Source organism: Chelonia mydas, chromosome 22 (genome assembly GCF_015237465.2).
Source record: "Chelonia mydas isolate rCheMyd1 chromosome 22, rCheMyd1.pri.v2, whole genome shotgun sequence".
Lineage (NCBI taxonomy): Eukaryota > Metazoa > Chordata > Testudines > Cheloniidae > Chelonia > Chelonia mydas.
This window is the reverse complement of record NC_051262.2, coordinates 3,065,551-3,093,083: the sequence shown is the minus strand read 5'-3', so window position 1 is coordinate 3,093,083 and position 27,533 is coordinate 3,065,551. Positions and strand designations below refer to the sequence as shown.

At 42.3% G+C, this 27,533-nt stretch overlaps 1 protein-coding gene across 5 annotated transcripts in view; it reads left to right on the top strand.

Moving 5' to 3' along the window:
* Positions 1-27,533, top strand: part of CDON (cell adhesion associated, oncogene regulated) — a 93,369-nt gene that overhangs the window by 53,636 nt on the left and 12,200 nt on the right. For all 5 annotated transcript variants that reach the window (XM_043533922.1, XM_037882215.2, XM_043533923.1 and 2 more), the window contains 10 exons: positions 1,415-1,707; positions 3,495-3,669; positions 5,080-5,208; positions 7,080-7,286; positions 8,178-8,359; positions 10,506-10,611; positions 18,073-18,195; positions 20,277-20,504; positions 21,695-21,981; positions 24,486-24,565. In XM_043533922.1, the coding sequence (XP_043389857.1) occupies positions 1,415-1,707; positions 3,495-3,669; positions 5,080-5,208; positions 7,080-7,286; positions 8,178-8,359; positions 10,506-10,611; positions 18,073-18,195; positions 20,277-20,504; positions 21,695-21,981; positions 24,486-24,565 (1,810 nt within the window). The remainder of the gene's footprint in view (positions 1-1,414; positions 1,708-3,494; positions 3,670-5,079; positions 5,209-7,079; positions 7,287-8,177; positions 8,360-10,505; positions 10,612-18,072; positions 18,196-20,276; positions 20,505-21,694; positions 21,982-24,485; positions 24,566-27,533) is intronic.

Sequence of the window (27,533 nt, the reverse complement as noted above, 5' to 3'; positions counted from 1 at the left end):
TTCCCTGCATACTGCAGTCCAATTCCCTGCTCCAGCAGTCACCGAGTCATATTGTGTACATCCAGAAATCCTTACTAGGCCATCACAGGAAAGTACGCGTTCCAACTCTTCAGACAGAACGTTGGGTTTTGATGCTAATATGCAGCATGCATCACTTTCTCATGGGTTAATTTAGTGTACTAGGTACACTTTGAGGGTGAGAACATTATCAGGCATTTCTTCTGTTGTCTTGAACAAGCTGATGTCTGGCCTTGAAGACTTCCTCTTTGTATTGCTTATGACTCCCATCCCCAAACCCTGCAGCATTCCTAAATAAACCAATGCTTGCTGAGAACATGGGCTTCTGTTTGAAAAAAACAAACAAAAAAAAACCACCTTTCCCTTCCCCTCCAGCTTCCAAGAAGTGGCCAAAAATAGCAGCCACACTTGTTGGTATTTTAATGGAGGTTTGACGGAATCTGAGGTGGCCAGGCCAACACAGCTTATGCTTTACGTTACCCAGGAATGTCTGTTTATTTTGTAAAGTAAGTTCCCCTTATTCCCCTCCACTTTCTGGACCCCAACATATAACGGAAACCTACACAGATCTGTGAAAGAATGGGCAGGACTAAGAACATCTGGCAGTCTGACATTTCAGTGTGCAACCTCAGGAGCTGCGTCATTTCCCTCAGAGTTCTCACTTTAAATATTGAAGTTTGATGCTTGTCTTGATGCTAACCTCAGATGTCCAACCTGCCAGCCCATTGCTGCCTGGAATGATGACAAGCTGTGTATCAATTCCAGGATTCCCTAAGAGTATTTTTGTCTGTTATGCTTTCCAGTACTACTGACCTCATTGCAGTTAAAGCTGCGGGATGGCAGGAGGAGGCACATAGAGGGCTTTCAGAAATAGATGTTAATATCACCAATAGCACTTTAGATCTGACTCTAAGCTTACCTCATTCTTAGCAATATATTTTCAAATGAGTTGGCTGGGTTTCAGCTATGTAGTGTTCAATATTAGCAGAAATTACTCACAGCTAAAACTTCACAAAGTGAGCTAAGAAAATGCCCTTAATGTAATTTTGTACATACAGTAAATTGTAATTGTACAGACATGGTTTAATGCCTTTATGAGTCACTTCAAATTACTCTGTTTATGCTGGTAGAAATGTAGTTCTTTACTTTTCAATGTAAGTACATTGCTGCTACCTAATGTACCTGATACATCAATTATAACACACCCTCTGCTGCCGATCTGCCACGTACTACACCTTTACAATGCGTGCGTTCCAATGAGATGTTGCCATGCTCTGTTACTGCATAGAAGATCAGTAGACTCTAGGAGAGAAGGACAGTAGTTCATTAATTGTTTCTAGCGCATGAAGCAAATAGGCTTTGTCTTGTAGATATAACCAGAATTTTTCTTCTGCAGTTCCTTTTGAGTCTAGTACAAAAATTGAAGAAGTCACTCCTACGGAGGTTGCCCAAAGCGATGAAGGTGATGGAGATTACGATACAGAAGTGGGGTTCTCAAATTTGTCTCCAACGAAGTTGCATCTTGATGCAGTTGCTACAGAAAAGACACTCAATGGTGCTTTGCCGCCCGAAGCCCCAATCATCCTCAGCCCTCCACAGACACTCAAGCCAGACATGTATAACCTAGTGTGGCGCTCTGGAAAGGATGGCGGCTTGCCCATCAATGCCTACTTCGTGAAATATCGCAAGGTACTGCTTCTTTGCAGGAGATAGGAATAACTCCACAGCAGATAGTTTTAGGCTTCTCAAGGAACCTATCTTTGTTACAGCAACGTGGGTGTTAACAAGAGCTATGGTATCAGCCCAGTTTTGCTGTGGACACACAAGCAGTCTGTTTAGGGATGATTGAAATTAGTTGCTGCTTTTTCTGGGTTTAACTGGGCCTGGTTCAACAGAACTCAAGTTTTTATTTCCATTGTAATACCATTATTGTATGTGTGGAATTGGACTCTGGTGAGCATTATTCATACAACATTAGTAATCAAAACAATGCGTTTACAGTCAGTATGTCTGGTTCTGATCTCACTCGCACTGTGTAGTTTGAATAGAACTTTTGCAAGCCGTGAACGTCTTTGATTAGAATTAGAACCAGGCATCACATAAGACTAAATCTTAAATCAGACTTTTTCTCTGAAGGACTAAGTTACTCAGTTCATATTTTTATAAGTTTAAATCCTTGTTCATCCTGGTCTTATCCCAACCTGAAGCAGAAATACCGCAAGATATTTTGACCAGCCAAATCCAGGAAATCTCATGACAGAGCCTGTTTAATTTATGAACCAAAGATACTTGGTTCAGATAAGAATTCAAAACTTTTGGTGCTTATCTGGCCCTTCAAATTAGTCCATCATTAGCAATTATATTTTCTGTATTAAATGCTTGTTTGTTTATGTAATTTTAGTAGACAGTTTATCATGGTTTTAAAAGCATCTATCTCTTCTATCATAAAAATTATTTAATTAATTTCCTCCTCTTCCAAGATTTCTTTTTATAAAGCATTAGAAAGAAATGTCTCTTTTTTTGAAGAAAGAATTTGAATCAAGGCCATCAGTATAAACTTTAGTAATCCATAGCATTTGGAGTTGCCTTCCATGTTTTTATTAAAGTCTTATGTTGTTTAGTTCTTTATTTTTGGTAGAATCTCTGCCTTTTCCTTTGGGATTTGGGGTAATGCTTTTCTCAAAGGTCAAATATTAAGAGAAATCTTTCCTTTGCCTAATGGAACTGGTGAATTCACTGCAAAACAGAAAAACAACAACAACAATGAAAAACTGTAAAAAGGGAAATATGTACTCTAATAAAAACAAATCTCCAATCTTCCTGCTGATGTTTTCCAGCCTCTGGAGGTAACCAAGCAGATAAAACACACCCACACACGCTCTCTTTTTTGTGTTACTCATTCTAACCAATAAACATGTAAAGATGCTTAAATTCATGGAAGGCTGGGATAGGTTAGGGTAATTGACTGTCCCCTTTCTCCTCTTGGGTTCTGCTTTAATCCAGACATGCACACCACCATCTAATGGCTGCTAGGTATTCTGCTTGAAATCGTTTGTCCTCATTCTAGTTCCTCAGACACAAGCACTCGCAGTAAATATCCATTGTAATATGTACTAATTAGCATTGTTAGCTGTCTCAGCTGAGTGGCCAGGGGCCAACTTAATATGGAGACAGAAGTCTCTCAAACCTTGATATGGGGGATCCTGTAGGTCAGGGTTCAGATCTGTTGCAGAAACATTGTGTAGAAGCTCACAGAGCTGCGGCTTGTGCTTTTACCTGATAAAAGACTTGGATTTCCAGGGCTGTCACTGGCCCTGAGTAAAACTAATTGAACATAATTAGACATTTTGGCATTTTTATACAATAAAATGTCCGGAAGACCAGCTCAGCTGGAGAAGTATTGATATTTTCCCACATCTAAAGTTGAAGTCATGGTTTGTCTTGCTCTTAGCATCTTGTGATTTCCTCTTGTACAGCTGGACGATGGCATCAATGTCATGGGAAGCTGGCATACGGTCCGTGTTCCTGGAAGTGAAAATGAGCTTCATCTCACAGAACTGGAGCCTTCCAGCCTGTATGAGGTTCTGATGGTAGCAAGGAGTGCTGCTGGTGAAGGCCAGCCTGCCATGCTTACGTTTCGCACCAGCAAAGGTAGGTGCAGTGTTTCCTATGTGGAAAGTTATCGCCAAAACATTCCTGTAACTTAAGTTGACCGTGGCTTGTCTCTAAAGCTATTTGTGGAAACAGTTGTTTAGTGTAGTATCAAAGGAAGCGCCTATCACAGCTAAGGCTGTTGGTAAATGGGATCCAGCAGAGCTGTAAGTCAGATTCTGATGGTGCATTGCCATAGCACTATGCTGAGAGGTAACTGCGCTATGTATGGACTGTAGCGCATCTGGTGAAGACACTCTGTGCTGCTGGGAGAGAGCTCTCCCATAGCTACCGTCGCTCACAGAGGTGGCAATGTCAGCCTGAGAAGCTCTCCTGCGGACATAACACTGTCCACACAGGTGTTTAGCTAGGTGTAATTTACGTTGTTCAGGGGGTGGCTTATTCACACCCCTGAGCAACATAACTTCTACCAACATAAGTGGTAGTGCATACAGGCCCTTACTGAAAGTAGCCAAGCTAAAGTCAGAAGGCAGCCAGGGCCTGGTCAGCCTTTTCCACGTAACACTTAAAAAGAAGTTCAAGCTTGACTGGTCCTTCCATTCTGAGTGTCCTCACCCAAATTAATAAAGCTTCTTCAGTCCTGACCTGTGTAAAAGGGTCTTGGCCTTTCCTGTGCAGAAACTTCCAGTGCACGTTGTTATGTTAGTTTTGTAGTGCACACTGTATTGAGAGCACTAACCCAGGTCTCATTTCCAACTTAAGTGATTTTTTGAATTCAGGTTTAAACTGAGCGACTAGATCATTAAATGTTTTAATTACCATATATTATCCACTCTGCTTAAAATGTTATTAATGCAAAGAATTAAACAATTGGTGATATAATACAGGAACCAGCTGTATTAAAAATCATTAGACATGCTAGTGATTTATTTCCAGGAGGAGGCAGCCATATGCTATGAAAACTGGTATCAGTTTTTAATTGCTAGTTTGGGGGCTTCATTAGATCTATTGCCATGCTGTTGCTAAAGTGCTTTCATCATGATTCCTTTATCAGTGTTGGTGGCTCCAGTGTACTGAGCGGCATGATTTGGGGGAATGTAACAGGTGTTAAACTCACAGCAGAAATCTAGGGTGGGACTAGTGCATATCATGCTGTATAGATGTGCAGTTATTATGGAGGTTACTCCAGCCTGAGACTTTTGTGCAGTGATTCTGCGGATTGACATGGAGAATTCTCTTCTCCTTCAGCCCCTAGGAACTCCCTAGTGCACAGCAAGCCTGGCTGGGAATTGGAGCCAGGTTTAGTGCCAACTGCGCCATAGTTAAAGTTGCTATCTTGTGTAAAAGCAGTGGGAGGGGATGTACTGTAAGGATGCAGTGAACAGATCTTTTTCCGGCAATGTCTTCTCAGTCACTGAGTTTATTTATCATATCTCAAACTTTTTTTAGAAAAAACATCATCTTCAAAAAACACTCAGGCCCCATTTCCCCCACTTGGCATTCCTAAACATCCTATCATTCAGGAAGGGACAAATAACTTCGGGGTGATCCTTCCAGACCTGTCTCGACACAGTGGAGGTAGGTGAATGGATTGTCTCCGATTCGCGTATGAGATGAGATGCATTTAAGCTAATTTCTAAAGTGCTTATAATTATTTCTATTTCTATGTCGTGTGTCCATTTTTATTCCGTTTATTCCTTAGGTCTGTCTTTCTGTTACAGGTCTCTTTCTCTTGTGAATGATCTGTTAGCAAGGCTCAGATATAAGTGACTTCAAACTAGTAGATTTTCTATGCTTGCATGCATTTTTAGAGAAAAGGATCAGATTGTTCGTGCTTTTAAGAGTGTTAATTAAAAAGTTAGTTCATCCCAGTCAGTGAGGCAATGTATTAAGTAGCCACTTTGATTCATCCAGTCATTTGTTGTGACTTGCAATAATTATTTATGAATCCTCAAAATGCAGTGCGTATCTTGCATTAGAGTGTAGTTGTCATCAAATAGATTTCTCATCCAGTGAATTTGATATTTAAAGGGACACTTACCTTGAAATGTAGTCAGTTTCTAATAATGAGTTAAGTAGTTTGCCACACTTGACCCCTAATCTCACTGCCAATTTTGATAATTTACAAGGACTTTTTCTTATGTTTGTGGTGTTCTCTCCTCTCTGACTTTGTGAAAGACCCGCAAGAACAGGAGAAACAAATTATACAGAGGAAACTGAAGGTGACAATATGCAAAGTGCTATCAGATGCACAAAGTCAGTGTCTTTTCTGTAGTTTATCACTGATCGTCAAATTGGATATTGTAACAATGAGTAATTCATTTTCAAACAGGTGTGATTTTTTAAGTTGAAAGTGTCCCTTTAAATATCTTACGGCGAAATATGTGTCAGTCTTCCTGAGCTACACGAAGTCTTGATTGCAGAGATCATTGTCAAAGTGAGGGTAAATAACATGAGCAAAAAAGGTAAAATTTTCAAAGGCATCCATGTCCAATTTTCAAAAGTGACTAAAGCTCCTAAGTGCATATGTCAATTTTGTAAATGGGATTTAGCCTTCTAATTCCCATCAGCGCTTTTGAAAATGTTACCCAAATAGACTGAAAATGAGTTTAAGAATTTAAAATCCAGTTAGTGCCAGATAACCTATTGCCTTTCTGTTCCTTATTAAATACCTTCCTCCCTCTATGGCATTTGTGGTTTAACAATGTGTATAAACCAGTGCAGTGAAGACTTAACCATTCTGACTGATGAGACTTCTTATAACCAGATTGCTAACACCACCTCTTTCCATTTCCTCTGTTCCCACTGCTGTCTGTAACTTCAAGTGAGTTCAGTAAGTATTGATATCATTTGTTACATGCTTGGTTTGCTCTTGTTTCTTCTAAATTATGCTTAAGCGATTCAGTGCTTAGTAGTAGTGACGGATCCGTTTTTTTCATGGTTCTGGGAATTTCAGTTCGAATTTTTTGTTCTCACCAAACCAACCTGCAGCTGTTGTACGTGCTCCCTTTGTGTATTGTGCCAAGGAAGAGGTAGAGTTTAGTGTATTAGCATGTCTCTTTCAGTTCTGTTGAGTAAAGTATGTAGCTCCACTATTTTCTGGTAGTGTGTTGCTTGTTGTTTAAGAACACTTTTGCGCTCCCATAATTTAGTTGCATTGGTCTGATGCAGCGCAATGTTCACATCCACAACTAAGTTTTCATACACAGTTTAAGACTTTTTAGTACTAGGGCTCTTCCCAACTCTGAAGGATAAAAGGAAAACTTCTAAAAGTACCTCTCATTTTATATACTGGAGTACCTGCGGGAGGAGGATTTAAGAATCTCCATGTTTGAAACATTTGGTCTAACTTAATAGATTAAACTAATCATAGGTGTGCTCTGTAGAGAATGGAGTTCCATGTTTCTCGACTAACTCCTATGTACATCTTCCTCAATTTCCCATTTCAGTTCCAGAGGCTCCAGATCGCCCTGCTATCTCAACTGCTTCAGAGACCTCTGTCTATGTCACATGGATCCCACGTGCAAATGGCGGCTCCCCCATCACTGCCTTTAAAGTAGAGTACAAGCGCATGAGCCGAAACAGCGACTGGCTAATTGCAGCCGATAGCATCTCTCCTTCTAAACTGTCAGTGGAAGTTCGCAACTTAGAGCCAGGTATTAAAACTCTTTCACTGCCCTTAGGAGTTTTAGTTCTAAATCCTTTTTCTTTTAGATGACCACTTTCTTGTGAGGAGAAGTATTTATTTCTGGTCATGCACTTCAGAAGATAAAATAATTACAGATTCATTAAGAATACTAAACATGATTAAAAAGGCCCATTTTATCTGTAGTTTGTCTCAGGTTAGGAATTTGTTTCTTTCATTGAAGTTGGCTTTTAGCTGTCTAAGAATGAAACAGTCCCCCCTGCCCTCCCAAGTTCAATTTTTATTGATGTTTGTTAGTTTTGTGCACGTTTTCTTTCAACCTCTCCCTGCTTAATTGTCATTTCTGGTAAATACCAAATCTAGATTACGATTGCTATGTGCTTCTCTGCAGCCATTCCATTTGTTTTTCATTGGTTAGTATTATTGGGCTGGGAAACAAGAGAACAAATATACTAACATCAGCCAATTACTTTGAGACAGAAGTTCAGGGGAACTTCAGAAATAGTCAAAGGAGGACCATTGTCCATGACCTCTAGAAATGCATGCAGCTGGTCTTGTGGGATACAATCCCATAATCTTAATTGGACATCCTTGCTCTAGGAGGGGAAAAATAGCATTTCCTTGCCTTTCCCATGGATGAAAATTTCTTTCCAGCCCAATTATTTGACTAGCTTTTCACCACTGTATGAGCAGGTTCTGTCACAGTTAAGCATCTAAAACCACTAGAGAGACATCATTCATTGCAAGTGATTTTCTTTTTGAATCTCAAGAAATCAATTCAGAACTAATTCCACTATGACAGTGTCTTATCTCAGATTTTTTTTTTTAATTATTTGAGCCCTTTTTCTAGTGCTTGGGTATTTTTATCTTAATCCCTAATTTTATCTTTTGCCTTTGAAAGGAGCAACATACAAATTCCGTGTGATTGCTGTTAACAATTACGGGGATAGTCCACGAAGCTCACCATCTCGACCATATCAAGTCGCTGGCTTTACCAACCGTTTTTCCAACCGTCCGATCACAGGACCTCACATTGCCTACACTGAGGCAGTCAGCGACACTCAGATCATGTTAAAATGGACTGTGAGTACACTTTTCTGCTCTCTTCCCCTTCTGTAGACTAATTCTTACTGATTTGGCAGTTAGAAATCTTTTAAAAGTGAAGGATCAAGAACAACACACTCAAGCTAGCAATGTAGTTGTTTTCCTCAGTAGTGAGTGGTATTCTTAAGAGATTCATGGTATTCTTAAGAGATTCATGGTTGATATCCCATGAACCATATCAATCTACTAATTCTTTTCCTGTATTGTAATATTTAAAATCTAGAAACCTGAATTGTTGCTGTACTTCTGGTACTGTCTTGTAGTGGATGTTGAATAACAGCAACTTTAACTCCTCCAAACAGCTCAGAAGTGTTATTTGATAATAAATCCTGTTTTAGTTTAGATGAATCCTTGAAAAGAATCCACTGTTGTATTATTCACACGCTAAAAAGTCTTAACCAAGCCTCAAAATCATATTCTCTGTTGAGAATTTTCAATCAGCTACATCTGAAGAGGAAGCGTATCCAATAAAAATTCCATATTGCAAAAACATTCCCCTCCTTTCCCCTGTAACTCTGTCTTTCATAAGCAAATACTTTGAAGTCCGTATTGAAATCCACTGTATCATTAGTTTTTTGCTTTTGCACACTGATGTATGCAATCGTGGTGCACCATGAGGGTAATTTCTAAACGCCACAGAATTCCCAGTTCTGCAATTTGCCTGAACAATTCAACCTTGAAAGAGGAAAATATCAGTAATAAACTGAAGAAACTTAGTCTAAAATGTCTTAGGACTACATAAGAGTAAGTTTGAACTCAGAGGTTAGGAAATACCAACTGTGTCTGCACTACAGGGTCAGTGCCAGCATAGCTTCCTAGTGTAGATGCAACCTACACGATAGAAGGAGTTTTTCTGCTGGTATAGGAACAGCATTAGCTATGTCGACAGAAGCACTCTTTTATTGCCATAGCGGCATCTGCACTGGGGTTTTTGTCACCATAGCCATGCTGGTTGGACGTGGGTTTTTTCACACCTCTGATTGACGTAGTTATGCTGATACCAGTTTTAAGTGTAGCCCAAGCCAGTCAATTTAACCCAAGTTAAAGTTGCATAGACAACCTTAACTCTGCCCCCTGTGCCTTACAGCAGCCTTCAGCTGCATGACTACATACTGTGTCTGAAATTATACAATTCTTGTAATTGTTTTTCTTTTTTTTCTTTTTTTGGTCATAATGGTCCAGTATATCTTCGACTTAAAATAAAATCTTCAAATGAGAGTAATATCCCTTTTTCAAAATGGGACTAGGAAGGTGTCCAGAGCTCCCTGCTGTGGACCCCTTCTGGGCTCTTCAGAACTGCAGGAGCCGGCCTCAGCCCTTCAGCGGGCTTTCCCCAGTCCCATGTCTGCATTCACCGCAGTATGTTTGACTAGATTTTTCACAGTGCCGTTAATTTAGCTCCATATACATGCAAAGTAGATCCTTCAGTTCTCACCATGAAACCTGATTAAAAAAATCTGTACCCCTCCGTTTGATTTTGAAAGGCTTATTGCTCTGTCAAATCATATATAATTTTCTTAAGCATAGGTGCCAACTCCATGGGTGCTCTGGGGCTGGAGCACTCACAGGGGAAAAAAAAAAACAGAGGGTGCTCAGCACCACTGGCAGCCCCCACTGATCACCCAGTGCCTCCTGCCCACTGGCGGTCCCTGCCAATCAGCTCCTACCCCCCAGCGCATCCAGCATGCCAAGGATTGGCTGTTCAGCGGTGGGCAGGAGGCGCTGGGGGGAAGGGGAGGAGCCTGGGCAGGAAGAGGCGGCGCGAGGGTGTTCTTCAGTGGGAAGGGTGTGTATTTTTCATTCTCCTTGTGAACCGCTAGGTCAAAAACACTAAGAACTTCGCCTTTGTGCAGAGACCAGCATGCAAAAATTCTCAGCCAAAATGGAAGTTTCACACAGCAACTGGTGACTGACCGCACGGGATTAGAATGGAAACTGTTACATCATCTGAACTACAGTGGTTTCTTCTACTTCTGTCTTATTTAAGACCACTCTTTCTTGAAAATACTTCTGGTCTCTTCCTGAATGAAGTAAATTTATTTCTGTCATGACTTGAAACGTAATCAAATATTTTAATTTTAAATGGATTTATCCTTTAATGTACTATTTGTATTCTCTTTTCCAGTATATTACTTCAAGCAACAATAATACCCCCATCCAAGGATTTTATATCTATTACCGGCCAACTGACAGTGACAATGATAGTGATTACAAGAGAGAGATTGTGGAAGGTATGATGTGGCGTATGCATTATCAGAGGCAGTATGCCAGATATTTGTTGGGGAAGACCGTTATGTAACTATAATGGCTGTGTTTACACAAATCTGAACTACTTTACTGAAACGAATTCAGTCTAAATAATATCAGGTTTCAGAGTAGCAGCCATGTTAGTCTGTATTCGCAAAAAGAAAAGGAGGACTTGTGGCACCTTAGAGACGAACAAATTTATTTGAGCATAAGCTTTCGTGAGCTACAGCTCACTTCATTGGATGCATCCAATGAAGTGAGCGGTAGCTCACGAAAGCTTATGCTCAAATAAATTTGTTAGTCTCTAAGGTGCCACAAGTCCTCCTTTTCTTTTTTCTAAATAATATATTCACCAGCAGTAGAGATCTTAACTTTTTAGCTCCAAATTCTGCCCCCGCATGAACTTTGTTTCTTCCATCCATAGTTCAAACTTAGTAAATTTAAATTCCACTTTTAAATTGTTCCGGCTGCATCATTGCAAGCCCTAAATGCAGATGCGTTTAAACCAGTTTATCTTAATCCACTAATTTACTAAAATAAAATAAACTGGCAAAAATGAGATTTTAAACCAGTTTACATGCATCTAACAATTAGGGGTTTTCACTGGTGTAATTAAATGGATTTTAGACTTAGTTTCACTGGTACAAGTTTTCTAAAATAAATAAACCCGCAGTTCTTCTTCGAATGATGGTCCCGATGTGTATTTCACATGTGGGTGCGTATGCACACCTTGCACCCAAGTCTGGAATTTCTTCAAAGCAGTGCCCGTTGGCCTGCATGTGCCCAGTAACTCTCTTTGTGCTCCCGACCGAGGGTATAATCGGCAATGCAGGTCAATGCCTCTCCAGTTCCTTTTTACCACTGCATGGCCTGAGTCAGAATCATGTCCTCCTTTGCTGTTGCAGAACCTGTAAAAATTTAGTTATAAATAGTTTATCTCTTAGCTTAGAAATTCTATTTAGTGTTTCGTATAGAATAGAATACTCCCCTGCCACCCCGCCCTGGTTACGGGACTAGGTGCAAGGTCCGTGGATTCAAGAACTGCATCTTCTGCCCTCGCTCCTTCTCCATCAGCGACGAGTATCACTGGTGCCTGCACTGCCTGGATGATGCACGTTTCTGCGAAGTGCAGTATCTGTAAATCCTTCCTACCCAGACCTAGAGAGCCCCATAAGCTCTGACTGAAAATGTTCTTGCTGGAAGAGGTTATGAGGCCCCACTCCGACCTGGGCCCAGGAGCCCCCGCTATACATTGGCCTCCACCAACCAGCAAAGGCCCTCCAAACATGACCCTCGGAGCAGAGCCCTTAACATCGAAGCCCAAGGACTCGTCACACAGGGCTCCCCGTGAGGGTAAGAGACACTCGCGTGGGCATAAGGATAGATCCCTGCAGCAGACTGTCCAGAAAAAATGTGTTTCCTCCCCGAACTGGTCCAGGTCGGGAGAAGTGTTGCATATGGAACCAACGGAACCAGCTCAACCCGCAGGTTGGAGAGTAAGGTGCAGAAAAAGAGTGATCTGGCAGTGACAGCAGTAGCGGGGGTGGAAAGATAATCACTCGCCAGTCCCGTCTGTGAGTTCAAGTCCAGATTCATCGTTGCTACCGCCTTGTCTATCCAAAGACCATCTGGCTGCATCAGATTAAATGGGTCCTTCAGGTGTCTTGTATTGGAACTCCTTGGACTCTGGGCCGTACGGAGACTTTTAACTCTGGAGGATATCTTCCTCCCCTGCCCACAATCTCCGCTCCTTTCGGGCCCTGCCCGCCTGACAGATATCCTTACCCTGGAGGAGGAGCTGTTACCATTGTCTCAGGAGAGGTCCCATCTCCATCCATCGGGCAGGAGCACCTCTGGTACCACTGCTACCAACAGAACCATGCTTGAAATCAGAGGAGTCAGAGGATATAGCTGCACCAGTATCTCTGTGAGGGTACGGGAGACCTGACGCAGCTGAGGCATTATCATCCCTCCAGTTATGACCCCTCCCCCTCAAGGGACCCCAATATCGATTCCCATAGGGGCCAATGCATTTAGGGACCGCTATGGCAGGCGCCCTAGACACCTCTCAGGAGTCATTCCGCTTCTCTGCCTCCCATCAGCCGGTCCCCTCAGTGTATGAGGAGGAAGAACCAGAAATGCTTCCGATGGGGGGCCTCCTCATTATCCCTGGAGGAGGCCAGCACCCCTTCATTGCCCTCTCTGCCAGATGACCATCAGCAACATCAGGAGTTGTGGCAAAGGATCACTAATGATCTCCAAATCCTGCTAGACGAGGTCCAGGGATCCTTAACATTGGCTCCTGGACATTTTTGCAACCACAGGAACCAACCAGGGTGGCCCTTCCAATCAATGAAGCCATATTAGAACTGGCCAGAGCAGTCTAGCACACACCAGTAATTTGTGCCCCTATGCCAAAAAGAGCCAAAAGATGTTTTGTGCCAGCCAAAGGGTGGTGATTTCATGTTTTCCCATCCTGCGTCTAATTCATTGGTGGTACAGACAGCTACAGAGAGAGTTCAGCCACGCTAACAAAAAATCTATTTCGGCAGATAAAGGGTCAAAGAGATTGAACCTCCTGGGTAGGAAGGTTTTCTCCTCTGCAGGCCTCCAATTTTGTATAGCTAATTACCAAGCTTTGTTAGCCAAATATGATTTTAACACCTATACCAGGCTCACAGAATTTAAAGATAAAGTCCCCATGGAACACCAAGCCCAGTCCCAGTCTTCTCTGGGCAAGGGGAGGTTGGTAGGAAAGGTGGCTTCCCAGGCTGCGGTAAATGCCGCAGGTATAGCATCCTGATCTTTGGCCACAGGACTGGTCATGTGAAAGGACTCGTAGCTCCATTCTTTGGGATTCCCAAGGGAGGGCCAAAATACTATCCAAGACTTCCCTGTTCAGGAAATACTGACCCAGAGCAGGAAGGATTCTACTAGGCTCTGATACCTGGCTAAATGGCAGCGATTTTTGGCCTGGGCACATCACCACCAGCATTCACTTGATACTGTAGGCATTCCAGTTATCCTAGATTGTCTTCTCTTCTTAAAGCCCTCAGTTCACTGCGAGTACACCTACCAGCAGTTAATGCCTTCCTCCCCCTGGTGCAAGGATGGTCTGTCTTCACACACCTGACCACAGTTTGATTTATGGAGGTCTTGATCAGGACCTTCTCACCAGACATTAAACCTACGCCTCAATGATACCTTAACCATATCCTTTCAACATTCACAGGCCCACCCTTCTAACCTCTGGTGCCATGACTTATCTGTCCATGAAGCCATCTTCGTAGCCATTACTTCGACAAGAAGGTTCAGTAAGCTGGGAGCCATGATGGCAGACCCTCCTTATACAGTATTGCACATGGAGAAGGTTTCCCTTTGGTAACATCCCAAATTCCTCCCCAAGGTTGTGTCCGAGTTGCACATCAGTCAAACGATATAAACGATGTTTATCTGTTTCCTGCCCGAAATCCTACGCTTCTTCCAGGGGGAAGAGATTTCACTCCGTTGACATCAGGCGCACCCTGGCATTCCACGTGCTGAAAACCAAACCTGTTAGAAAATCTGAGACTCTCTTTTGTCTTTTTGGCAGAAAGGTCATGGGGACAAGCCATATCCTCACAAAGGATTTCTAAATGGGTTTCGGGAAGCATCTTAGACTGCTACAAAATAGCAAAGCTTCCCTCTCCTGGGCATATCACAGCTCGCTCCATAGAGCACAACCTGCCTGCACAGCATCCTTATTGGGCAGTCCGCTGCAGCACATCTGCAGAGTGGTAGCTTGGAGTTCCAGCCATACTTTCGCATCACACTGTGCTCTAACTCAAGCAGCAAAGGCAGATGCCGCCGTAGGAACGGCAATACTACAAACATCTCTGCTACCAGTTTCCTTGCACCTTCCTCCAGTCAACACTGCTTGGACGTGTGTGGAATACACGTCGGGACCATCACTCAGAGAAGAAATGGAGCTTGCGTACTGTAATTGGAGGTTCTTTGAGATGTGTGGTCCCTATCTGTGTTCCACTACCTGCCCTCCATCCCCTCTGCTTTGGATCCAGTTGGAGTGCAGTAAGAGGAGGAACTGGAGAGGTGTTGTCCCGCAGTGCCTTTTACATGCTTGGTTAGGAGCACGAGGAGAGTTACTGCGCATGTTTGGATCAACAGACACTGCTTCAAAAGAAATTCTGGACTCTGGTGCATGGCACCCTTGCATACCCATGTGTGGAATACAGATAGGGACCATGCATCTCAAAGAACCTCCAGCTACAGTAAGTAACAACCATTTGCTGTTGCAAATTGGGAAGCCCTCTCCAGTTACTTGTTAGTAGGTGCTTAATTTTTTACTCTTTGTTTATAGGGGAGCTTCTCTGAGCCCAAGATATTGCCACATTCAGTAAATGTTAGCTAATTTGACAGTTTAGCGTAATTCCCGCTTTGCTTTTCGAACACATTGATAACAGATATTGTAAGCCAGTGGGTTCTTTTGCTGGGAACTTTTAGATCATCATTTTCATGGAAGAAGTAGTCACATTTTACATTTTTTAACACCCTCTCAATCATCTGGCCTAAATAAATGCAGGTTTCAGAGTAACAGCCATGTTAGTCTGTATTCGCAAAAAGAACAGGAGGACTTGTGGCACCTTAGAGACTAAGAAATTGATTTGAGCATAAGCTTTCGTGAGCTACAGCTCACTTCATCGGATGCATCCAGTGGGTAAAAAAACAAAACAAAAAAAAAAATGCATCCGATGAAGTGAGCTGTAGCTCACGAAAGCTCATGCTCAAATAAATTGGTTAGTCTCTAAGGTGCCACAAGTACTCCTTTTCTTTTTGTAAATAAATGTAGCGGCCTCATCTTGCCCCATTGAAGGTAATGGGTTTTTTTGCAATTGACTTCAGTTGTGGCAGGATCGGGCCCTTGTTTTGCAAATTCTTCCTTCTTTGACTAAAGCCTGCACAATACTGTAAGGTGTGATGTACGCTTTTTCAGACTGTAGGACTGTTAAATATCTAGTGTTTGTGCTCAGAGGGTCGCTTCAAAGCTGATGCAGTCAGTATCTTTGTCTGTAAACATATTTTAGCCTTCTGTGACACAGAACTTGTGTGTTTATGAATGTTGCGCACAGGGCAGTTGTTTAAGTGTGCTTCCACTGTGCTGTGAAATTTGCTTATTCCTGATTTTCAGGTTTATGCATACTGAAATGTTTGTGGCAGTCTGAAACCACTAGCAGCTGTCCCAGAGCCTGCAATTGAAATTCACATGGTGGCAACTTGAAACATGAAAGCTTTCTTACCACGTTTCTGTAAAATAGTGAAAGCTATTTTCAATTCAAATGGGACTGGATTCTTTTTTACACTGAAGTATAGAGAAACTTGTGATCCTTAACTGAGGTGCCAGGCCTTTTGGTTAACCTGTACACGTGGCTACACTGGCCTAATCACAGTCTTCCCTCTGTTACTCTTAAATCAGTGTTTTGACAGCAGATTTTATCTTGCAAAGACTCTTTTACTAGTGTGGAAAAGCTGTTGTGATGGTTGTGTTAGTTAACGAGTTGCCTTAAGCTTTCATGAACATTTCCTGCTAAGTCTTGTCTTCTGAGACAGAGTCAAAAGCTTACAGAAGGTTTTTCCTCTATAAAAGTCGCCACAAGCAATTTTATAAAAATGTTTGTGTGTTTGCTCTCCAGTATTTGTACCTTTCAGCAAAAGCAAAATTAAACCTGCCCTTTCCTGCTTATATGGGCTGAATTTTTCCCTGTTGCTTCGATCTTGGAGATTGAATGTTAACCCTAAATGTAGTCTGATGTCTTGTTTTAAATGTTTTCCCTTCCTAATGGTGCAGGGAGAGCACAGTTAAAGTGTCTGTACAGATTCCAGTTCCTCTAATGGTTTGAAGCAGAAACCTAAAACCTGGTACAGTAATTACTGAAAGGAATGTTTGGGGGTGGAGGGAGAGAGGAGACAGAAGTAAAAAGCTTTGGAAAAATGTGCATTAGGAATAAGCCAACTCCAGCATCAACCAATATTTAAATACAAGTTATTATTTGGGGTATCTATTCATTTTAGTGTGTGTGAAATGAGAGTTGTGTTTCATAGTAGTTCACCACTTGGAGCACTGAAAGAAAGCAGTTTAAAAGAGCCTTCCTCATGTAGCAGAGTGAAAACCACCCTCCTTTATAGGGTATTTTTAGTGACACTCAGTGGGAATTGGACTGCAGCTTTAATTCTGTTGAGTTAGAATGGAATCTTGATGGCACAGCCCTTCCAGCTAAGTGGGCTTTATTTTTTTAATTAATACTTAAATCAGTAGGTGGTATGACAGTTTCTAAGAAACAGTGGAAACAGTTCAAGGTGGTATTTTCCAAGAGGGATTAGAAGTGCTCAAACAGTTAATTAAACTCTCAAAAAAGGGTCCCTGTTTATTAAAATTTGTCACAAGTCCCTGAAAATAAAAACGGAGAGTGATTTATACTGAAGTGCTCTGTACTTCAGGAGGGTGTCTAAATGAAAGGTTGGCTAGCAGCCAGAGTTAACAAAATCATTCTATTAGGAAAGCTTGCTTGGATTGGAGTCCATGCCCCAAGAGACTGGGAGAGTGAGAAAGACAGGCCTGTTATCTGAGAGTGTTCCCTAGTATGTTTCACAAGGTATAAGTTAAATTATTTGTGGCTTCTACTAACTGAGATAGGAGAGGTCATAACATCGACTTTAGATGACTCCTTCCTGTGAAAATATTGGGTGACTTGAATTTTAACTGGGACCTTGCATTTATGGTTACTGAAGATCCCATGGTACTCTTGAAAGAGTCAGGGTATTATCACAGCACTCTGGCCAAATTCTAATGTGAGAATAATTACATTCTGTCTACCTAAATTTCTCCTGTTTCAGTTTGATACAGTAGTCTGCCTCACTACTTGCCCTGAACATTGTATGTTGTTAAACAGCTGGCACATTCCACCCTAAAGGCATGCATGTGAATGATGGATGAAGAGATTCCTGTGTATATGTAGGTAGCTTGCAAAGTGCTTAAGAATCTTTCAGGATGGAAAGAGTAATTCCAAGTGTAAGAAATCAAGATTAGTTTGTCTTTAAAATTAGACTTGTGTGTCAACCAGAATTTCCATTTCATAGGAAATGCCATGATTTTTAAATTTATTTCATTCAGAAGCAGAACAAAACCAAAGGATTCTAACATTTCCAACAGAAAAACGTTGCCTGAAGATTTTCCACCTGCTCTGTTTAAAAGTACAAGATATAATCTTTTAAAGATAATGCTTTCTGTGCTCATCAAGCAAGCCTGTGACACCCCAGCATTGTACTTTTGCCTAGTGAAAAGGGCATGACGCTATATTTTCTTCCATGACTCAGACATTTTCTCTCCCACGCACACTCTCGCATCTGTCTCATATCAAACAAAACAAATCTCATTTCATTTTTCTTTCTAGGTACAAAGCAGTGGCACTTGATAAGCCACCTGCAGCCAGAAACCTCTTACGATATTAAAATGCAGTGCTATAATGAGGGAGGTGAAAGTGAGTACAGCAACGTCATGATGTGCGAGACAAAAGGTGAGTGGGGACACTTTTGCTTGTCTGAGAGGTAATGTCAAATGTAAAGCCTGAGAAGAAAATTACTCGCTGACCCTCTCATTTAATTATTTTTAAAAATTGATGCCATCTGCTATAATTTTGTTTGGAGGATTGTTTTTATTTACTATTGCTGAGGTTTTCTGACTGGAGAGACCAACGTGTTTGTCTCCAGGAAAGACAGTTTGCAAAGATGTGTAGACCTATTGGATGTATTGACAGTCCCAGTTCATCCGACATTGGTGGTCTTTCCTTAGCCGGACACCATCTTGCTGTAGCTTAGTTGGTTACTGGAGATAATGTACTTCTGCCTACACTGTCTCTTCAGGACTTGTTCAGATTCTTAATTCATGATGAATAAGTTGGCTGCCACTCACATCAATTCTACCTGCCTCTGGCAAGAAGATAGGAATACTGTTCTCTGAAAATGTCAAAGTAATTATTTGCAAAAGAAATTAATGATCACAGTCACTTTGGTTTCTTAAGCAAATTAATCTTTAAAACCAAGTTATGTTGCAGAGGGAATATGCTGACACTAGAAGTAAAATACGGCTTCAAATGCACTACTTCTGAGAAGAGTCTACAAGCATGCATGTCAAACTTACCGTGCAATACCTATTACCTTACAGGGCAGGGCTGGGAGCTGCAATCTCTCAGACCACCTACATCTGGTGGAATATATCCTACCCCGAGTCTGGCTTAGTTATCAACAGCTCTGTAATTCCTCAAGATTTTAAGACTATACCAGGGGGGACAACCTGCTGTCAAATATTCATATTGACATTTCCTTTAAGAGATTGCAGAACCATGCTCTGAAGTATCCCTAGCCTCTGTTTGCCAGAAGCTGGGAATGGGCGACGGGATGGATCACTTGATGATTATCTGTTCTATTCGTTCCCTTTGGGGCATTTGGCATTGGCCACTGAGGGAAGACGGGATACTGGGCTAGCTGGACCTTTGGTCTGACCCAGTATGGCCGTTCTTGTGTTCTTATGACCTCTTTTAGGACCAAATCAAGGCAATCTGGGGCTGTAAGCAATAACCCCAAATGAGAGCAAGCATTGCCTCTGCCCCCATGTTATAGCCTTGATCCTTCTTGGCTTGGCTCTGGAAGGGGTCACCCACACAAGCAGCCTTTTGGGCCCCTTCTTTTTGGTGAATGTTGACGAGACTCTAGACACTGAATGGGGCTTGTTTGGTCATTTCGGTTCAAAGAGGTAGTTAACACTCAAAAGCTAACTTGGTCTTACTGTTCTCTATTAGATTCCCTAAGCATGAGCTAACCTTTAGCAAAACAAATTCTAATGCTATAAATACAATATTTAAAATGTTCAGTACAAACCCCCATTTAAAATCTTGGTTGTAACATTCACTGATGGAAAAATTTAGTCCTGCAAAATTAATTACCAATAATTCTTTACATTGTTTTTGGGGAGCACAGAGTGGCTACAATTCAGTATGTATTTACTTAGCAGCCAGCAAATATATAATTGCTGAAATGGTGCCTTTCATGGTAGTGCAGGTGTCCTATTGACGTCGTCTTGAATTTTGTAAGATTTCTACCTGGTTGTTAATTTCCTGAAGAATGCAGTTTTGAAAACAGTAAAGGTTAGCAGGGTTCACATCAGATAGAAGTAAGGCATCTGGCAATGGTTAGTTGACAGAAATGCATATTGTGGTTTTTCCTGACCTCAGAAGTGGAAAGATTTGTATTTTTTCTGGTTGGAAGCTAGTGCCGTCTCTAGCAATATTTACATTCAATTGCTTGTTGAAGTATAACATGGCTTAGATACATGGGTTATGAGTAGGTAGATAATAGGCATGTTTTAAGACAAACAGTTATCATCCAATGTTAGTTGACCTCATCAGCTAATGTAAAAATCTTGAGCTGAAAATTTCTGTCTACAAATCATTGGGATACTAAATTCAATGGTAGATATTTCCACTTCATAACTGTATAGTTGAATAACAGATAAATAAACACATGTAGAATAACATTTCTGCAGACTTCTCATTCCAAGTTGGGTTCACAAGACCATGTGTGTCTCCTGTATTTCAACCAGTGAAACGCACACCTGGAGCATCGGAATATCCAGTGAAGGACCTGAGTACACCACCTAATTCTCCTGATCGTGGGGGTGGAGGCAATGCTGGCCCATCAAATGGCCCTGTTCGGAGCAGCGACATGCTATATCTGATTGTGGGCTGTGTCCTTGGAGTGATGGTCCTTATTCTGATAGTTTTCATTGCCATGTGTCTGTGGAAGAATCGCCAGCAAAATGCCATGCAGAGTAAGTTATTCTTGGTTTCCTCTCCTCCCAGTCCAAGTTTAATATGAAAAAATATGATGGTAATGAAAGTTAGATAATAAATATGGAGCTTTATATTAAATGCTCCAAATGCATACTCTCTGTTATGATCAAACTGGTATTTGGTTAGTCATAGAAACTCTTCACTTACGTGTTACTAAGGAACATGACGTGATGAAGGAATTCGTGAAAGTAGTAATGTGTCTGTTTCTCTGCATTGAGTCCCATTAGAGGATTGAGCCATGTATAGATTGCTGCAGTGTTCTGCTGCACTTCATTCTTTGGATAAGTTATTGAGGCCCTGATCTGGCAACATGTTTAGACATGTGCCTAACTTGAAGCATATTAATAGTCCCTTTGACTTCAATGGCAGTACTCCCATGCTTAGACTTAAGCATGTGCGTAAGTGGTTTTCTAAATAGCCGTATAAAGCCAACATTCTTTTTGCTTCGCTCTCATTTTTCCAGATAAAGGGAAAGATCTTGTGGCACTTTTTTTGAGGCTCATTGTAGTACTGGCGACAGGCTGTGGAGCAGCTGTTAATAAGCAGAAACCTGCCAGTTTCTGACTAGAAACACACTGTGAAGTACTATTGAATACTTAGTTTATAGCACCGTACAAAAGCTATCAGCTTCTATTCCCAGCAAATACTCTGAACAAGCTGAGTCTTATGTGACATTTTAAATAGCTCCCTCTGTTTCTGGTACTTTAATTAGCTTTATCTGCACCGTCTGTGGTGCTTTAAATATGATCCATACTCCCCACCAGCAAACCCAAATTATGCAAAACTTCCTTTGAAACTGAGCAGGACCAAAATAAGTTAAATTGTCTCTGCCATAGAGTTGATCATGATCCTGTTTTAAAATCCTATTTTTACAGAGCAACATCTTCTGCTAAATTCTTTCCAGACCAAGAGGATTAGTGTGTGGACATAGCTATTGTAGAGATGGAAAACATTTGCATATTAAGCACTTAGATGTTACAATTTATGGCTTCTATAAAAACCCTGAAAAGGGTTAGATGAGTCACTTCTGCATCTCTGAAACACTCATCTGACTTTGGTTTTAGAAGTATGATGAAAAATAAAATACTCTTTAATCATACATTGAATACTTAGCAAAATTATGCTAACAAAGTGTTCTAATTTTTTCCCTGTGGGTCTCTCTTTGCAGAGTATGACCCTCCTGGTTACCTCTACCAAGGTGCAGATATCAATGGGCAAATGGTCGAATACGCTACTTTACCAGGCGCAAGCCACGTCAATGGCAGCCTACATGGAAACTTCATCAGCAATGGTAGTCTCAGTAATGGCTGTCCACACCTCCATCACAAGGTTCCCAATGGAGTTAATGGGATCATGAATGGTGGCTTGAATGGAGGGACTGGCCTTTACCCAGGGCACACCAACTCTCTATCCAGGACACACATGGATTATGAACATCCCCATCATTTAGTGAATGTAAGAGTGCGTTGACTCACATATGATGTAAAGGTCCTGATCTTGACTTTGGAATTTTATTCACGGTGTGAAAGGAAGCTCCAGCAAGTCAAGTCAGTTGTGGAAATACTAAAGTCTTTGTGCTGGAGCTAACAGCTACCAGTTACCCTATCTTTGTTCCAGTGGAAGTAGCTGGGCGTGGTGTTTCTCATATTTTCATCTTCAGGCCTTTCCTGTGGAGATTAGGATTAGAGGCACCAGTAACTGTATTTAGTCTGGGGAGTCTCCTCTTACCCTTGTTTTTAGTCTGAGCATTTTGAGACTCGTGCCATGCTGGATTGAGATACTGTACTGTATATATGGTATTTCTCAGTCTTTCTATCAGATTTAATGATGGTTCCTGAGTTTTCAGCTTCACAAATTGACTGTTCCCCACAAACACACACACACACCTGTTTCAGATCTGTGATTTGTAAGCTGTGCTATTAAGTTTACCACAGCATGCACATAGCTGGGGTCTCATAAAAGAAAAAGTCCCTCCGGTCTTGAAATACAACAACATAATAAATAAGTCTGCCTTACTGAGTCCCTTATTTGCACCTTTTGAGACTAATTTCTTGAAGTAACAAAAACTGGTCTTAATCTGTGATCCAGCCTTTGTGTGCTGTGGAAAAATATTTAATTTTCTGAAACGTGTTCCATTTCCAAGAGAGAATAATGATTTCATTATTGTCTGTGGAAACAGGTGGGTTACTTTCAGACTTACTCCACTTTTATCACTGGTTCTACTCAAAACTGTGAACATTGCCCAGGAAAAGTTCAAAAAGTCTATGTAATGAATGCTGTTTCCAAAGGGGAAAAAATGGAACGATTGTTTTCTTTAGTAATTGAACACAAGTACTTCATTTTATTCAACAGCAAATTGCCACTTACACAGTAGTTGCCACTTCAGATAACTCCAGGTTGGAACGTGGACTATTCATCTCATCACATGGTCTCCTTTTTGCGCCACGGTTTAAGTACCAAAGGTGCAGTTTTTCCTTTACCTAAAAGAACAACCATGGCCTAAAGATTTCTTATGTTGTAAAGTTATCTAACCAACATTAGCAATGGGGATCCTCAAAAGCTTTGGTATTTTGGTTTAGATAAGCACACAGATGTGGTTCTCCAGATATCTGGATGCTGCATGGACTGTAGATACTATACAGACAGGCTTTCTTATGAACTCTGTGGCTAATATTTTGGGGTCCCTTCTTCCAGGTAGAAATCACAGAGCAAGGCTTGCCCTAAGCTTATGTACATGGTGTACAACCACATAGGACCCTGTGTTCCAGGTGCACGTATGTGGGGCTGATCTTCAGATCCCTGCGCTGTTCTGTGTGGAGCAGGCCCATGAGAGCTCCACAGGACGTACTGTTTCTAGAGGACTGTCCCTTGTAAATACCTTCCTTTCTTTTCATTTCCCCATTTGGAATGCTGTGGAAGGTTGTTGAGACAAGGATGTCCGCAGCTGACCACTGCTGCACAGAACAAGTGAGACTTACATAATCACAATACAGAGCAAAGGAACTTTATATCCCCATTCTTACTGGCATCCCTCTTAATGCTCCAGTGTTTGGGAAAATGAAGAAAAGAGGCCTGGGGGAGAGACATGGTGTGAGTGGTCCCGCAGGTCTGCAAAATGTAGGACCAGACCCGGTGCAGAGGCATACGAAAATAAGAAATACTGGAGAAGAAGCAGTTATCCAACTTAACTCAAACTCAGAGGTTGAATTAGTTTTCCCAAACTCGCGCCCCTTAAGAAAATGCAGAATTGTAACACAACAGCACAGTACCATTTTCAAATGACTCACATCAGTGTCCGCCTAGTATTTAACAATGAGGTATGTGTTAATCTGGCCATTTTACTTGCTTGCAATGGGCCTGTTCAGCCAAAACCAACAACACAAAATCCCTCGCACCCCAGAGTCATTGCTGGCGAAGGAATTACCCCATCTGTAAAAATATAAAATGTTTCAAAAGTCTGTTTAGTGAAGTAAACTGATCTAATCGGAGTAATTACAGGAAAGTGGGATGGGTTTATGTTGTGACATCAGCCCTGAATATTTAACACCCTGTCACCCCAAACGGGGCACAGTTCTCTAATGAATAGGAATTTGCTTTCATGTCTGTCATCAGCGTTAAAAATAAACATATTTACAGTGTGTTTATTAAATTAAACCTGGACATATTAGACTGAAAATAAGCCAGGGAAATTACTACATACTTGTCTAAGCTACAGTTATTTACTTTTCTCTGACACAAATGCTGGCAGAAAACTCAACTAGACTTTGTATAATAGAAGCTCAGTATTCCCATGCCACATTACAAAACACAGATCTGAAGATTGATAAGGTGATTAAGATTCAAAATTAAATGAGAAGTCCTGGGGGTTAACGTACATTGTGCCCATTTATCATAGACTACATCTTGTATGCCTGTGTTGCCATTCATTTTGGGTTGTTTCTTTCCCCTTCTTCCTCCAGGGTGGTGGAATGTACACAGCAGTGCCTCAGACCGACCCCTCGGAGTGCATCAATTGCCGGAACTGTCGGAACAATAACAGGTAAGTTAGAGTTACACCTCTACTTCTTGGCATCACCTTCAATGAGCTTTACAAACCACAATCTCTGCAGCACTGTTATGAGTGTAAATGCCGAAGATCCCGTTTTACATATTGGAAGCAGAAGCTGAGAGGTGGTGACTATAGCTGGTGAAAATTTTCCAACAAAACTTAGTTTCATCAGAAAATGTCGCTTTGGTGAGTGAAATGTTTCACTGTACCTGCTACATATTTAGCTAAACTTCCATTGAAACAGCAGTGTGCCCTAACGCTCTGCCTCCTCGCCTTCCCTTAGCTCCAGGGTGTGGAAAAGCAGATCAGCAAGCACACTGCCTCGACCTATTTCTTGTGCACAGAGAGACAAAGTCCCAGGGCAACCTTAGCTCTGGGGGACTCGCAGTGCCTTTCTGGCTCCTAGAGCTGGGGGGTTGGTGAGGAGGCAGAGCTGCTGGGCTCGGCCTGCTGGAAGGTTGTCAATTTCACTCATGAAGCCATGTCTCTGTGGCTGGCAGGCTCCCTGCAGTGGAACAACTTATTGAAATTCATGTTCTTGTCAGTTTCACAGCTTCCAGGATGTCAGGTTCACATTTCGTTTCAGGAGCACAGCATTTCAGTGTTTCTGAAATGAACGTTTTGGGCATCTCTGGTTTGTCAGAAAATTTTAGTAAATTTGTTTTTGTTCTGAATTTGGATGAAAACAATCAAAAACCCCCAAACTTTCCAATTTCAGCCAACTCTGGTTGTGATTTAGCCAAGGACACAGTGGAAGTCAGTGTGAATGTGTTTGACAGATGAGTCTCAAAGGTGATCAGCTGATGAACAAAGTATACGAACCTAGATAGGATTGAATAAAGCCAGTATTAGACCCCTGGAGTTGCTGTTGCTCAAATCATTAACTAACCCTTGCTGGGTTTTATTGGGTTTGGGGTTAATGGGGAGGATTGACCTTTGGTCTCAGATATATGTCTCTTTCCTTCAGTTTCATGCGATAGATAATTCTAAATTGAGCGTAAAAAGGTTAGTTTGTCAGTTACCATTCACATTCTTACTGTCTGTTCTGTATTATGAATTTATTATGCCAGCAGATCGAGGGACGTGATCGTTCCCCTCTATTCGACATTGGTGAGGCCTCATCTGGAGTACTGTGTCCAGTTTTGGGCCCCACACTACAAGAAGGATGTGGAAAAATTGGAAAGAGTCCAGCGGAGGGCAACAAAAATGATTAGGGGACTGGAACACATGACTTACGAGGAGAGGCTGAGGGAACTGGGATTGTTTAGTCTGCGGAAGAGAAGAGTGAGGGGGGATTTGATAGCTGCTTTCAACTACCTGAAAGGGGGTTCCAGAGAGGATGGCTCTAGACTGTTCTCAGTGGTAGCAGATGACAGAACAAGGAGTAATGGTCTCAAGTTGCAGTGGGGGAGATTTAGGTTGGATATTAGGAAAAACTTTTTCACTAGGAGGGTGGTGAAACACTGGAATGCGTTACCTAGGGAGGTGGTGGAATCTCCTTCCTTAGAAGTTTTTAAGGTCAGGCTTGACAAAGCCCTGGCTGGGATGATTTAATTGGGGATCGGTCCTGCTTTGAGCAGGGGGTTGGACTAGATGACCTCCTGAGGTCCCTTCCAACCCTGATATTCTATGATTCTATGATCTCACAGAGTCATGTATCGGTTAGAGATCTGAAGGCCTAGGGTTCAAATGTTGCTGATAACATGTGAGGTGACCCTTTGGTTACACATGACAGAATTCCTAATTTTCCAGTTTTCTTTTTAAAAAATGTGAAAAGAATTCTCACAGTATGAGACAATGTGCTCAAAAGCAAGAAAAAAAAGAATTAGTCAATTAAAGTGCCTTGCACAAAAATATGCACAAAAATATGCACAGGGAGGCTGGTGTCACCATGACAGGTTCTCCCTGGTACCATAACCCTCCCGGATCACACGATAGTCTCTCCCTTCCCTTCCCCCCACCCCACCTCCCGTCGCCATGACAGTGCACAGGAGGGAGTTCTGATGGGGTACCAACTAGGGATGTAAAATATTAAACGGTTAACTGATACCCATTTAAACTATTGCAATTGTATTTTTAAGTGATATTTACATCTCTAGAGCTTATGAGTTTAAATTCTGCATTTAAATTCAAACCAAATATAAATGAATGGTTTTTCATTATTTAGCACGGTGGTTTTCAACCTTTTTTGATTTGCAGGCCCCTAAAAAATTTCAAATGGAGGTGTGGACCCCTTTGGAAATCTTACAGTCTGTGGACCCCCACAGGTCCACGAACCACAGGTCGAAAACAATTAATTTAGCATATTTAATGGCAGGCAGCTAATATGGAATGGTTCTGAGCAGTGGTGAGCTGGAGCCGGTTCGCACCAACCGGTTGTTACATTTTGAAGCAGTTTTAGAACCAGTTGTTAACCTGCTTCCCTGCAGGGGGCGCTGAGCCTTTGATGGGCTCTGGCCGGGAAGTGATGTAATTCCTCCTCCGGCCACCGGGGGCGCTGCGCTGCGGGAGCCATGTGGGCTGCCGCCTCGCCCTGGGCACGAGCCCTGGTGCTGCTGCTGCTCCCCTGGCCCTGGGGCTCCCGCTGCTGCCTGGGGGGTCCCCGGCTGCTCTGCTGGGCCTGGGCTGCATCCTGCTGCTCTCCCCATGAGCACCCACCACCCTGCCTGCAGCCAGCCCCTATCTCCAGCCACCCCCGCACCCCCTGCCCTGCCTGCAGCCACCCCCGCACCCCCTGCCCTGCCTGCAGCCAGCCCCTGGTGCACCCCCTGCCTTGCCTGCAGCCACCCCTGCACCCCCTGCCGCACCCCCTGCCCTGCCTCCAGCCACCCCCGCATCCCCTGCCTGCAGCCAGCCCCTGCCACACCCCCTGCCCTGCCTCCAGCCAACCCCTGCCACACGCACCCCCTGCCCTGCCCTGCCCACAGCCAGCCTGTCTCCAGCCACTCCCGCCCGCAGC